Raw genomic sequence first — 13712 nt, forward strand, 5'->3', positions numbered from 1 at the left:
CAACTCGTTGTAGACAATTAAACTATTCTTTTTATTAGGATTTCAAGCTAATTGATTTCAGACTTCTTGAGTTGGACTTATAAAATAGCATCTGAACACAGTTTCTGAAACAGAACTAGTACTGCCAGTATCTTTCCAAGCTTTCTACTTGACTTATACTGAACTTCTCTTTAAAAAGTGATGATAGATGGAGACTTAAAGACTGACGCAAGAAATGAATGATATAGCTAGTAGGGTAAAGGGTTCCAGTGGAGAAAACTGATAGCAATTGTATTTTTTAATCGACTCTTTGCCTCTCTCTGGTGGTACAAGCATGTATCACAGTTCATCAATTTTTCAAAAACACAACTTCAAATAAGAATAAAAGCTTATTTATTAAATGTTTTTTCTACAACTGTTTGTCTTTTTTGAAGCCTTTAACACAACGAACACTACAAATTATCTGATGGAAAAGTTTTACTCAATGGTCAAAAGTACATTGCAACTTTAGATATGGAAAAACCCGTAATCACAGCCATTTGTAATATTTCATACATGAATATAAATCCAACAATGAACAGATGTTCACAAGCAAAAAAGGAAAATAAATTCTCAAATGTAATGTGTGCAAATATGCAATTTCCATCATTCAAATTAAATTTTCCTTTTACCAGCAGACAGCTTGAAACTTGCTTTTGATGGGTGAACACTACCGTCTACAACAACAAAAAAGTGCTTTGACGTGAATTTCTCTTATTTTGCCAAGTTCCCATTAGTTGTGATGACACTCAACAGCATGGCTACATGTACTATGTCATGACCACTGCAACATTACCATTGCAATTTAAGAAAGACAACAGTAATTGATTCACTAGTCTCTATACATTAACTAAAGAAAAAAAAAAGAAAAAAAAAAAAGTATTTTGTCAAGTACAACAGAATGTCTTTTCTAGGAACATGGGCATTTCTATGTTCTGGAAGACTTTGTAAAATAGTGTCCATATGGTTGGATTTGTCTACACAGAACAAAAAAAACTATTGATCCCTTGTGGGGATAACATGTTCTAATAGGGCTGCCTTTAGCATATGATGACACATATTTTCATATGTGCACTTTTAAAGTATTTTTGTCAATTTTACAATTCTGAAATTAATATTTACAAAACGTCTTGGCAGACTTTTTCACAGATTTGTTGTTGAATTCAAAATGGCTACATGGGTTTTAGTGAATATTCAGTGAGCCAGGGTAAAGTGAGCAGTACGACAGTATGTCACTAATAATACATGAAGATTTAATATGATTGAATTACAGAATACTGTGGACATTACTCCCTTCCCTGAGCTAAAAAAATGGCCCACTGAAAAAGCCCACTACCATAAAAAGGGGAAAAAAGTTCTATAATTATAGAAGGACCCCTCACCATACTGGCTTTTTGGTCCACTTCAGGGCACCTGGAATACGTCAATGTGTGCATTATACAGTATTTGTACCTGCCTGCAAGCAGTGATATGTTAACAATAAATGCTTTTAACAAGTGACCAAGGGACAGAGCTTAATTTCACAAGAACCGTCATTTTGATTAGAATACATCTAATTCCCCAATCGACTGTCCAGTGCACTTTGTCGACTTAAGTGGTCGCTGAATTTGCCTGTTCTTTAGATCTACTCAGTCTTCTTTCTGAGGGCAGGGCTGCTGTTCCAGTAGTAGAGGACTTGAGCTGCGATCACACCATTACAGGAAGAAGAGATGATGTAGGTGACAGCCATGAGGGAATCTCCCGTTTCCTGTACAGAGGACACATTAAAATGGGCATTTATTAATGGAACTGTGTCAACCTGTTTTAGAATAAATATAAAATCAAAAGAGGACCATAAATAGTTTTCATAACATTAAGTATCAGGTCATAAGTTTTTTTCAATAAATCCATTCAGCAAGGAAACATTCAATTAATCAAATTAGTTAGATAATATAGATTTTTTTTTAAAATAGATTTTTATATTGTTCCAAAAAATCTGAAATAAATGCTGTTGCTGAACTTTCTATTAATCAAAGAATATTTAAAAAAAAAGAAATGTAACAGGGTTTCCACAAATATACTAGGCAGAACAACCATTTTCTAAATTGGTAATAATAAGAAATGTTACTTGAGCATCAAATCAGCATATTAGAATGATTTCTGAGGGATTGTGATACACTGAAGACTTAAGTAATGGCTACTAAAATAGAAAACAACTTTACATTTTAATTTAAAATATTAAAGGTTTTTTTTAAGCAAGTGCAGTCTAGGTGAGCATAAGAGACTTCTGTCCTCCAAAATATTGCATGACATCTCATTATAGTGGTTTTACCTGCACTGTAGTGAATATGCGTGCTAAGGAGCCTGCAAACAGCAGAAACACTGAAATAGCTGACAGCTGTCCAGTGTGACCATTTCTGTAGTTAGTACCAGCCTGAATTAACTGAAGACACAGAGAAAATCGGATACATTACATGAAAAATATATTTCTGCTGGGTCAGCTGTTGAACAGCATTGTTGTTGTTTTTTTTGTCCAGTTTACCCGTCCAAAGATGATGGCTGGCATATTAGAGGCTTGCATGGTAGTAACAACGGACATTGGTGTCATGGGAGAGAGTATGACTGCCAACAGACCAAAGTAGACTGCCAGAAACCCCAAACCTGCAAAAAAAAAAAAAAAAAAAAAAAAACCACAGCACAGTCAAAAGGTACACCATAAACATTTAAAATGAATGAAAGCAGCACAGTTTTTGTTTGTTTATTAAACTTACCTTTGATGGAGTTTCCTCCATAGTGCTGTATGAGGAAACCAATGGTCACAGTTTGAAACATGAGGAAAAGTGCCTCACCCCAGGAACTGTCAAAAATGATCACAGTAAAACATGTTTTATCTTTATGTGCTTAGTAACCAATTTTTCCCCTTTGTTATTTAATATTTATAAATGCATGGTGTTTGTATAGACAAATGTTTACCAGACTTCAGCATAATTATGAAAAGGTGTCACTACTGATTTACCTGAAAGGAAAGCTGTTGGCAATACTGTATGCCATGGTGCCTGTGATAGCAAACAGCTCCAGTAGCACGGAGTTAAAACTCAGTCCCTCAGCACTTCTGGCACCAGTCAGCTTTAGAATCTGAGGTAGTTTTACTATGAAGAGACATGCACAAAACATCAATATCAGAAGAAAATAGTTTGGGTTTTTGTGTGTATGTGTTGTAAAGATGAAGGTGATTTCATACCTAAAACAGAACCAAGAATGATCCCAATGCCCAGGCCTTTGCTGATTACAATCTTCAGACAATCCACTAAAGAAGAATCACAAAGAAAGTCAGGTTTCAACATGACTTGTAAGTGGCTGCATGTGAAAGTTTAGGCACATGTTTTCAATGAAAGTTACACAGCAAACATTTAAAACAGACATTACTATTGTAAATTATAATGCAGGTGACGTTTAACATATATTACTTAAAACCAAAAGAATCGGAAGTTTTGACAGCTTTTACGGAAACCCCCGATGATTACCGAGGACATGCTATAGGTATCCAGTAAGAACCTGACATGTAATGGTTCCGCCTCCTCCAACAAGCGAGAAGCCGACGAGGTTTAATACAAATATAACAGAATAAAACACAATTACAGCTCAGAGAACCGCTTAATAGCTACGAAACATATCTGTATCATAGATGAGCATAACTAAAGACTAATTTATAATAAATAAGAATATCTCCTCTGAAGTCGACAAAAAGCGAATAATGTAGTTACTACCAAAACTGTCAAAACGAGAGGTGTTCCGATGTTTTACAAGAGAAAAATCCACTTTGTCATTGAATCGTTGTAAGTATACCAGCAAATAAGCTTTGAAATATCTTCCATTTATCTATAACGTTACTGCTAAACTAAGAAAATATGAACCTACCGTGCAGAAGATTGAACTGTAAAAAAAACTCGTCGTAACATTTTTCTGGCATTAAATAATTAACCAGAATATCTTTAAAAGGATCCATGAATGATGTTTCTACAACCGCTTCCGCCATGATACAAACGCCAAATCAAGTCACGTGATGTCGTACGCTACTTTAATTCCTCCCCTTTATTTATGGAAACGCTTCCAGTAACTTATGTTCCTTCGGTTTGCGATTGAAGAGTGGTGGCCCAAATTATTTTCATAGAACATAAAAATTATATAAATTGCTGTCAGCAAAAGGTGCCGCGATTGTTCCATAAAGCCGATAAAAATAAATAAATATATATATAAATACATAAATAAACCTCGCTAGTTTGTCCTCAGTGGCGTTCCGTAGAAGCGATAGCGAAAATAACATTTTAGATGTGATAAACTTTTTGTTTCTTTCAGCTCAAATTATCCCAATTACACGGAATAAAATGGACACGCATCGATCAATAAGAAAAAGTGAATCTGGCATCAATTCCGACATTTCAGGCCAGCCATACTGCGTCTCGGTGTTAAAAGAAGGCTACTGCACAGCTGAACCAGACGGAGCGTTTAGAGCTGATGGTACCATTTCTTTAATTACCGGACCACAAACTATCCTAGTGGACACCGGGGGGCCGTGGGACCGAGACTTTCTCGTCGCAAAACTTAAAGAGAAGGGTCTGACAACAGATAATGTTGCTACAGTAGTCGGAACCCACGGTCACTCGGACCACGTGGGAAACTTGGGCTTGTTTCCAAACGCCAAAATAATCGTAGGATGTGACATAAGCGTGGGGGATAGATATCTGCCAAACCAGCTGGCTGAGGGACAGCCGTACCCTATTGACGATTATGTAAGTTATTATGAGACTAGCGAAAGCTCCGTATATTCTGAAGTAGTATAATCAAATAATCCGCTTTATCCACAAGGTATCCGTCATTCCCACGCCTGGCCACATGGGTAGAGATGTCAGTGTCCTGGTGAAGGGGACATCGGAGGGGACGGTCCTTGTTGCTGGAGACTTGTTTGAACGTTGCCATGATGAAGATTCATGGAAGGAGCTGAGCGAGAATCCTCAAACACAGGAGATCAACCGACAGATGGCGCTGCAGCTGGCCGATGTGATCGTTCCCGGACACGGGCCATTGTTCAGAGTGCACAGGGAATGATGACATTGACGTAATCCTGGAGTTAGAGAGCAATTATGAAACCTTGACCACAAAGAACACAATTTATAACACCAGTGTGACGCAGGGGTTTAAAATGGGACCTTGGAACAGACTCAAACCAATGTTCACCTACTGTAGGTGTGAAATGAGGTTCTTTATCAATGTTTATCATGGCTTTATACTTCAAATTTAGATTTTTAATTTGCCCGTATTGACTGCTCAAGGCAGTGACACACTTTCTCGAGTTATTTTTAGGCTTTATCTTGTTTTTAGATCATGTGACAAAAGGCTGTGGAAGATTAAATTGAGGTCAGATGTTGTAACTCAAATGATGTTAAGGATGAGACTCTGAGAAAAAAATATATATATGGAAGGACATTTTATGTGTGTCAGCTTAATTCTTTGTATAGGGTTAATACAAAATGTAAAATCATTGCTTTGTACTAAAGCTGTTTGCTGTAGCCTGTCAAAATATATGCTTTGTGATTATTTTATGTCAATATAAATATGAATTACAGCATTTTACTATGTTTGCATGTGTTTTTGTTCTCATCCTCAGCCCAATCCTTCTTTAGGACCTGCAGCATCATCTTAAGAAATGAATTCTTATTCATGTAGTATTTAAGCACTGTATATTTACTGTACTTGAGTGCTTTCAAAAATAATGGATGTAAATTGCTTTTAAATGCTATAGAAAGTAGTGACTCGCTGAGCTATTGTACAACATTTTACAATTTTGTGTGACGACATGCTTTAAGTTCAGGTAAAGTTCATTAATATCAAAAATTATTCACAGTGGTTAACCAAAGAAAATGCATTCAGTGAAGTCATTATTGCTGGCTTATGTTGATGAGGTAATTGAGTGTTGTGGTAAACCAATGTAAAGTAGTGTTAAAAAGTAAAGTGGTAAACCAATTAAAGTAGAATTCATTCTGCTTTTCAGATTCTTCTTAATAAATACTACTATATATTTCAATTGCGCTTGACACACGGCTTGTGTGTTTTTCCATTAACTTTATAGATGATGTGATGATACAAAATGTTATGTCTTTTTCCATTATTGATATATTCATATATATATCTAGGGCCCTATGAAATCCGTTTTATTTTTATTCGAAATTCATTTTTTTCCATTTTAATTTTTCTGAATTCTGAACTCTTTTTTTAAAGTATAAATTCAATTTTTTAAATCAGAAAGCATGTCTAATTATTTGAAATAATGAAACTTATACAATTTAACAGCAATCTATTAAAAGTTTAACAAAAATTAACATTTTATGAAATCCTTTTTTTCTCAAATTTTGTTGTCAATCTAATTCTGTGTTTTCCGTTTTAATTTTTCTGGATTCCATATTAATTATATTTTAGAGTGATAACAGAGCTCCTCCAACTGTTTCACCCTTTGTGTCACTCCGCTTGCAGTATTTCTCGTGGCGGATGCCCAAATCCACTATAATTTAAAAATAATACTGTTGTTGTGTCACAGAATGTAGTTTTAAGAGTTTTTAGACAATAATGTACTTGTTTAGACATCAAAAATGAGGTTTGTTAATAAAATAACGTCCATTTGAAAATTTGCTTCAATGTTTTCAGAGATGTGAGCTCCAGGGTGTCAGCGGTCGTTGATGAAAATTAAACAAACCCCAAAACATGAAAGAAGAAATGTGATTATCCTTTGTTTTAATAATATTTTTGTTAGTAGAAGTAATATTAGCCTACTTCATTGAGTAATATATTTCTTCCACAATTTATTCAAGTTAAACCAAACTTTTATTTTGACTCTGAAGACTGTTTTTATATGATAATGACAATAGCTTTTCTTAAATGAAATGCTAAAATGCTCATGAAGTGACTCTCAGAGAACCAATGGAGATTATGTTAATGCATTCATATATTGAGGCAGCAGAGGCTGAAAACACTGCGGGTGTCACACGTGCTTCAGCATTTTTAGTTAACAAAACCACACGTCTGTGTCATTCGTTCACACAGAGACAGAACATGCAGAATTCATATTTAAATAGTCTTTTGAGGCTTAATATTCACAGACACAGAGGTGTGCTGACCTACTTTTGTTTTATTCATTAAAAATTTGACAAATTCCGTGACATTGCGTGTTATAGGGTAGAGTAAATTACACTTTTATGACTGGATTCTGTGTGTCTGAAAAATCATAGGGCCCAATATATCTGTACCTTGATCCATTACCTAATAGGTTTGACATATGCTGTAATTACATGGAATAAAATATTCAAATATCTGATGTAGATATCTAACTACTAATATGAACTTGGGTCAGCGTTTCCACTGCTGGTTTATAGATTTTATGATAAGAGAGCATGTGGGATCTGAATTTAAGTGCAAAGAAAGGATCAAAGTTCAGTAAAGAGCCACAAACAGACCCACGCCTCCAACAACCGATAACAGTCATTGATATCTGGCATCAAAGATAGATGCTAGGATATAATGATTATCATATGACTTCAATTAACAGATTATACTGCGACCATTGCACCTGTTGAGGTATATGTACGACTGGTTTGCAATAACAGAAGCTTTATAAGATCAATTTCTCCTTTCTTCATAATACTGTTTTTCTAACATCCATTCAGTATGTTTCTTCATTCAGTGACATTGGTTATTCAAAGTACAGTCATCATTTTTATGGCAACCAATAAATCATAAAAATGTGACATCAATAACTGATGACGACCGGTAGGTGTGTTAGTCTAGTCATATACAGTATTTATATTCCATCCTCTCCTCACTTTAGCACTCGAGAAGAAAGGCTTACATGTTTAAATCTGCTTAATATTTTTCAGTTTTAATTAAACAAAATATTTACATCATGTGTACAGGAAAGTGCTCCAAGTTTATTGGCATCTGCCTTTATCCGCTGGCACTGCTGTCCATCATCTGCAACATTTTTCTGTTCTTCCCTGATTTTAAAACCATTTATTCCCAGGAGGCAGCAGAGGGACTCTACCGTCTTACAGATGAGATCAAATTCATGGGAGGCGTTGTTGGAGGAGGCGTCTTGGTGAGGAAATTCTCCTTTTTCTCATTGAATTGTCACTGAATTTTCCTTTGACATTTCTGCGGTCAGACCAGTTTATATCCGGAATATCCTAAAAAGAGAGGCTACATCTGATACAGCTTCTGTTTTTCCCTTTTAGGTGTTGATCCCTGCGATCCACATTCATAGCACTGGGAGACAAGGCTGTTGTGCAAACCGCTGTGGGGTGAGTTCTTCTAGGGTCACTGATTTGATTTTTTTCGAGGTCTGCGCTCTAATATACTTTAATAATTGAAATTCTGCCTAAGTATTGCAGCAGGTGTGTCCATCATTTTAAAGAGACAGTTCACCCAAAATAGAAACATTCTATCAACATTTACTCACCCTCATGTCATTCCAAACATGATCAAATATGCTCTTCTACATTTTCCATTTAGAGACCCTTTAATAAACCTATTCCGGTTGTGTTGTCTTTGTCCATTAGATGTTCCTGTCCATTATCTTCGCTGCAGTTGGTGTGGCTGGTGCCCTGTACAGTGGCACTATAGCTGTGGTTGGACTGATTCGTGGACCAGTTTGCAGAGTTGAAGGTGGTGCATGGAGCAGACCATTCCTAAACAGGTATGAAAATTAATGGTCCATCCCATTTCAAAGGGCCTAAGAGGGTTCTTTCCAGCTCCAAAAGAACATTTATTGCAAACAACTTATAGAGAGAAATAGAGGCTCCCTCCCTCTCTCTCTCTCTCTGTGGCCCTATTAACAGTGTTTGTGGAGCTCTACTGTTTTTATTAATTTTGTTATGTGACATAAGTTTTTTGTTGTTGTTCTTGTTAATTATTATTATTATTTACGATTTTGCAGCACTGAAAGCTATTTGGGAGATTCTGACCTTTGGGACATTTGCAAAGAACCAGAAAATATTGTGGAGTTCAATATTGGCCTGTTTTCTGCTCTGCTGGTGGCTGCTTGTTTAGAACTGCTGCTCTGTGGATTCCAGGTGCTCAACGGCCTCTTTGGCTGCATCTGTGGTACATGCAGTCACAAAGAGGTATGTACTCTAGATACAAAGGTGACAATTTCTAAAGGTCAAATCATTTACAGTATTTACTGCATTTATTGCTAACAGTCTATATCTAGAAATGTTGATTTATGGTTTCAGCACGGCGTCTTGTGCAATTTTCTGATAGTGGGTCTAAATTATGCTTTTTTCCTTTAGGTGGCATAAGTTCAAAATGACAACAGACCGGATAACACAGGATCAAGATTTATTACCGGACACGTATCAGTCTTCATTACCGATCAGTGACCCCCCCCCAAAAAATAAAGAATGAAAAAATAATAATAAATAAAATTAGTCCATTTTTGTATAAATGTAAATATTTTACAGTTTTATTTTTTTTCTTATATGTTGTGAAATATCCAGCAATATCAATATAAATATGTTATGTTAATGTTACATTAATGTGAATGTATTCATGTTATTCAATGTTATCATTGCAAAATATAATAAAATAATGAATTATCTTTAACAGGTTTTGAGTTTACAATTGTCGCTGAATTACATCTATGCATGTGTATCAAAAGTAATAGCACATTCAACCACTTTTATGTCACGCAGGACTTTTTTGACTATGATCTAAATATACCCAGATATTTAAAGCATGTTACTCTTACAGGATTTAGCTGGTGTATTTGGTTTTAGTGGCTGAAATAAAACTCATAAAACTCTATTTTAACTGGCCTTGACTTCTTTATTACACTTTTGTGATAATCCCCGTGAGTTCAGTGTGTTTTTTGGATCTTTTCTATGTTTATGTTCATTCATTAGTGTTTTAAGTAGCATAAAAGGGGACCTAAAAACGAGGACAGATATGACAAGCAGACTGTTTCTGCTCACACCGCAAATGCATTTCCTGAGGTGAAGTTGAGGAGAGATGAGACTGCAACATAAGTGCCGTCTTCGTTCAGGGCATCAGTACCAGCCGAAGAAACTCTCTTCTACAAAACACAAACGGTGAGTGCAATTACAACATCCGTATAATCATTTTCCACTATTTCATTTGGAGTTTTGTGTAATTTACCACTTTTTTAAGCAACTTATTTGTTCACATAAGATCCATTCGATCAAAAATTTGTGAATCTGACTGAGAAATGAATTTTAGCTAATCTTAAAATATAAGATTAGAAGATACAATGTGTATTAAAGGCAGTCCTGACTTTTAACAACTTCTATATATAAAAGTAATACATGTTAGTCTAAAGATGTTATTTTCATTTAGTGTGCAAGTAGCATGAACAGTCTGTAAATATATTTAAATAAACCAAGCAAGAGTGCTACTGAATTGGACAGCTTTGATGTTTTTGTTAACTCATTTTCTGTTCTACGGTAAAAGCGTCATTTATATGACGAAGCCAACGAAGTAAAAACTCACATAATCCTTGTGCAAAATCTATCAACAAAGATGTCAAATGTGTGGGTGCCAGGATGGCAAGACCTGAGATGAGAATGTTCATGTCACTTGACCTTTAAAAATACACATTTCAACACTACACTGGTTTTCAAACACTCGAGTAGGAGGACAGGTTTATTATTTCCCACGCACACAAGCTACTACAAGATATCTCCTTTGTGCAAAGGTTGTTAGGCATGATATTGTTGCATTAACAATCATTTCACAACCATTTGTTTCTCTGTCATTACAGGCCGTTGAAGGTTAGTCAAGAAGATAAATCCTAAGAACAGCAATGTCAAGTCCTACGAATATGACATGTCCGAATGTGACATTTCAAAATCCAGAACAAGCCGTTTTTATTGGTGTGTATTCAGTGGTCTTCATATTTGGCCTAACCCTCAACCTGACTGCACTTGTGGTTTTTTTCCGTAACTCTAAATCTCGTTCGCACATCATCGTGTACATGATTCACCTGGCCTTTGCTGATATTCTTCTGGTTTGTACACTTCCTGTCCGGATCTATTTCCACAGTCGGTTGGGGGATCCGCACCCGATTATCTGTGAAATTTCTGGTCTCATAATGCTAAGTAACATGTACAGCAGCATCTTCCTCCTCACATGCATTAGCTTTGACCGTTGCATAGCAGTCTGCTTCCCACTGTCTTCTCGTGTCCGTGAGGGCCGCAAGAAAGCATGGTGCGTGTGTCTGGGAATCTGGATCCTAACTATTGCAACAAGCTTACCGATCTACATCAAAAAGAAGCAAGCCAATATGAACAAATCCAATACAGAGAACTTCATATGTTTTGGTGGTTTTCCTTTCTATGCGACTGAAACAGCTCCTCTTGTTTCCACTCTAATTATTGGGTTTGGGATCCCACTCATCGTTATGATCCTCAGCTCATGGGGGCTCATCCGGGCTATAAGTAAAAGCACGGCTGTCCAGACCAGCGACCTAGTAGACAGCGCAAAGATTAAAAGGATGATCATAACAAACTTGGCCATCTTTCTGTTTTGTTTTCTGCCGTATCATATTATGCTCTTGATACTTTCCTATAAACCTTCGTGCTCAGTGTTAACGGCCTACCGGTATAGCCTCATGGTAGCTTGCCTGAATGCAATGCTGGACCCTGTGGCATACTACTTCACAACAGAGACGTTTCGAAGAGAAATGGAGTTTGAAGCTGTATGCAAAATAAGGCAAATGAACAGTCACAGCTCGGACGGAAACAACCGCTCACGTGCCCCACTTACAACATAAGAACATCAGCTGGGTCTACTCGACTCTGAAGATCATAATAAGTGATTATGTAGGCTAGGTCTCTTGTGCTTACACTGATGCACTTTACATGATTGTTCACATATAGATTTCTGCTTTTATAAGAACGAAACAAGATGAGAGATAACCGTGTATGACTCAAATTTAGGAAACCACAAGAAGTCTGACTTTTCACCTTTCTAGACTGCATGCAAGCACAGTGTGTGCAAAAGTAAGTGTGCTGTGTAGCCTCGGTCTTTATCATATATGCATCTCTGATAAAGTAAATAAATGATTCATTTAGCCATTGATGTGCAACCCCTTTTTTTTCACAACAAACTCTTACTGGGAAACCGTTATATAACAGTGTGACAAATTAGGATAATTACTTTTTGATAAATATACACAAGACAGTGAACATATAACATTATATCCTCATCTACATTGCAGTAATGATTCATAGCCTTTCAGTTTTGCAGCAGTGTTTTTGTTCTCGTATTTCAAATGTTCATATTTGTAAGTATTTGTGCATTATAATTTTGCATGTGTGCATTTTTGATATGCGTATGATTGTTTTGTAACCTTTCCATAGCCTATAGTGACATATGTGTTTTACGTTTCCATTAAGTTCTTAGAAATTTCCTGTTAAAATGTGAAATGTTTGATAATAGTTGTTTGAAAACCACCAAAACCCTTTTTCCTGCCTGTCTCCACACCCTTCCCCTTCTCTACCACATCCGTTCGACCTGGTGCATCTAGCTTGTGCTGAGTACAACAGAAATTGTGTGTAAATATGCTAATAAAATTGATAAATACTGACTGAAGTATATTTGTTTAATTATCTTTTTGCAGTTTTAATTATTGTCATCTGTCAATGTGGTTTTCTTTTTCTGATGTCAATGGGAAACAAACAGGAAGCACTGCATTGGTAAATAAAAACATATGACTTTTTATTTATTTATTTAATTTTACAGGAAATATGGTGAAATGTACCTTTCATGACCCCGTTTCCCAACACCTGGCTTTAATCGTATGTTCTTGTCCCCTTTTTTCTTTTAAAAACATTGCATTTACAAGCTTGAAGCCTCATCTTCATTAGTGAAGATGAAAAATGATTCATTGCATAAATAAGCGGAAATGAGTGTTGTTAAATTATAATTTTAGAATACTTTAACGTGTTGCTAAGCTGTTGTTTTTCAGAAGCTCTGGCAGAAACTTGCATCTTGTTGCTAGGAGATGCATGACAAATATAAACAGTATGTTCTAAAATCGGCTCAGTGCCGACTTTGAAACTAAGTCTGAAGCTAAAAATCAAGAGACTGTGACCATCATATATTACATGGTTTTTCTATGAAATCTGTCAACTCAAATCTGCAGATTGGCTCTGACTTTTGGAAGATAGAGTCAACTTCTCCATACTATAAATCTGGGCAAAATTTGTGTAATGCGTTTCAGTATTTAGGCACTTATAAAGAGGGTAGGTCTGATTTTCAGAGATATAATCTTTCATTTTTACTCCAGTCCTGCCTTCATTTCCAGAGGTGTAAAAAGTACTCAATTTTACTCAATTAAAAGTACAAGTATCTGGCCAAAAACATTACAACTTTAAATTGTACTCAAGTATTAAAAAAAGTAGAAGTACTTTTTTTTTCTTCTTTCTTCTGACAGACAAACAAACAGAAGTTTGATTTAAAGGGAGAAAACTAAACTAAATGCAAACAAATACATCTAGTGCAACAACAAATGCAGCACAATGACCAAAATAATAAGCATTACCATCAATTTGTAATTCTACAAAACTGAAAAATACAAAGGTAAAAATGTTAGCAATTTAATTTGTCAAATGTTGTCAGGGTGGAGAACAATGCATGCACAGAGGCACAAC

The 13712-nt window shown here is 35.8% G+C and overlaps 4 protein-coding genes across 4 annotated transcripts; 3 read left to right on the top strand and 1 right to left on the bottom strand.

Annotated features, from left to right (window-relative positions):
- Window positions 1-355: 355 nt before the first annotated feature.
- On the bottom strand, window positions 356-4056 carry mpdu1b (mannose-P-dolichol utilization defect 1b). Its single transcript, XM_058782275.1, has 7 exons — window positions 3916-4056; window positions 3239-3304; window positions 3014-3146; window positions 2769-2854; window positions 2540-2658; window positions 2330-2440; window positions 356-1765 (listed from the first exon to the last, which is right to left on the bottom strand). The coding sequence occupies exons 1-7, from the start codon at window positions 4031-4033 to the stop codon at window positions 1643-1645; spliced, it is 756 nt and encodes a 251-aa protein (XP_058638258.1). The 5' UTR covers window positions 4034-4056; the 3' UTR covers window positions 356-1642.
- Window positions 4057-4381: 325 nt separating this feature from the next.
- Window positions 4382-5964, top strand: mblac1 (metallo-beta-lactamase domain containing 1). The gene is made up of 2 exons (XM_058782276.1): window positions 4382-4787; window positions 4864-5964. The coding sequence occupies exons 1-2, from the start codon at window positions 4383-4385 to the stop codon at window positions 5101-5103; spliced, it is 645 nt and encodes a 214-aa protein (XP_058638259.1). The 5' UTR covers window position 4382; the 3' UTR covers window positions 5104-5964.
- A 1984-nt stretch (window positions 5965-7948) lies between these two features.
- tm4sf21b (transmembrane 4 L six family member 21b) lies at window positions 7949-9429 on the top strand. Its single transcript, XM_058782900.1, has 5 exons — window positions 7949-8140; window positions 8277-8342; window positions 8601-8737; window positions 8978-9164; window positions 9333-9429. Exons 1-5 carry the CDS (start codon window positions 7949-7951, stop codon window positions 9339-9341), a joined length of 591 nt encoding a protein of 196 aa, XP_058638883.1. The 3' UTR covers window positions 9342-9429.
- A 605-nt stretch (window positions 9430-10034) lies between these two features.
- Window positions 10035-12641, top strand: LOC131544454 (lysophosphatidic acid receptor 6). Its single transcript, XM_058782659.1, has 2 exons — window positions 10035-10130; window positions 10820-12641. Exon 2 carries the CDS (start codon window positions 10862-10864, stop codon window positions 11828-11830), a length of 969 nt encoding a protein of 322 aa, XP_058638642.1. The 5' UTR covers window positions 10035-10130; window positions 10820-10861; the 3' UTR covers window positions 11831-12641.
- Window positions 12642-13712: the final 1071 nt, after the last annotated feature.

Source organism: Onychostoma macrolepis, chromosome 07 (assembly GCF_012432095.1).
Source record: "Onychostoma macrolepis isolate SWU-2019 chromosome 07, ASM1243209v1, whole genome shotgun sequence".
NCBI classification, from domain to species: domain Eukaryota; kingdom Metazoa; phylum Chordata; class Actinopteri; order Cypriniformes; family Cyprinidae; genus Onychostoma; species Onychostoma macrolepis.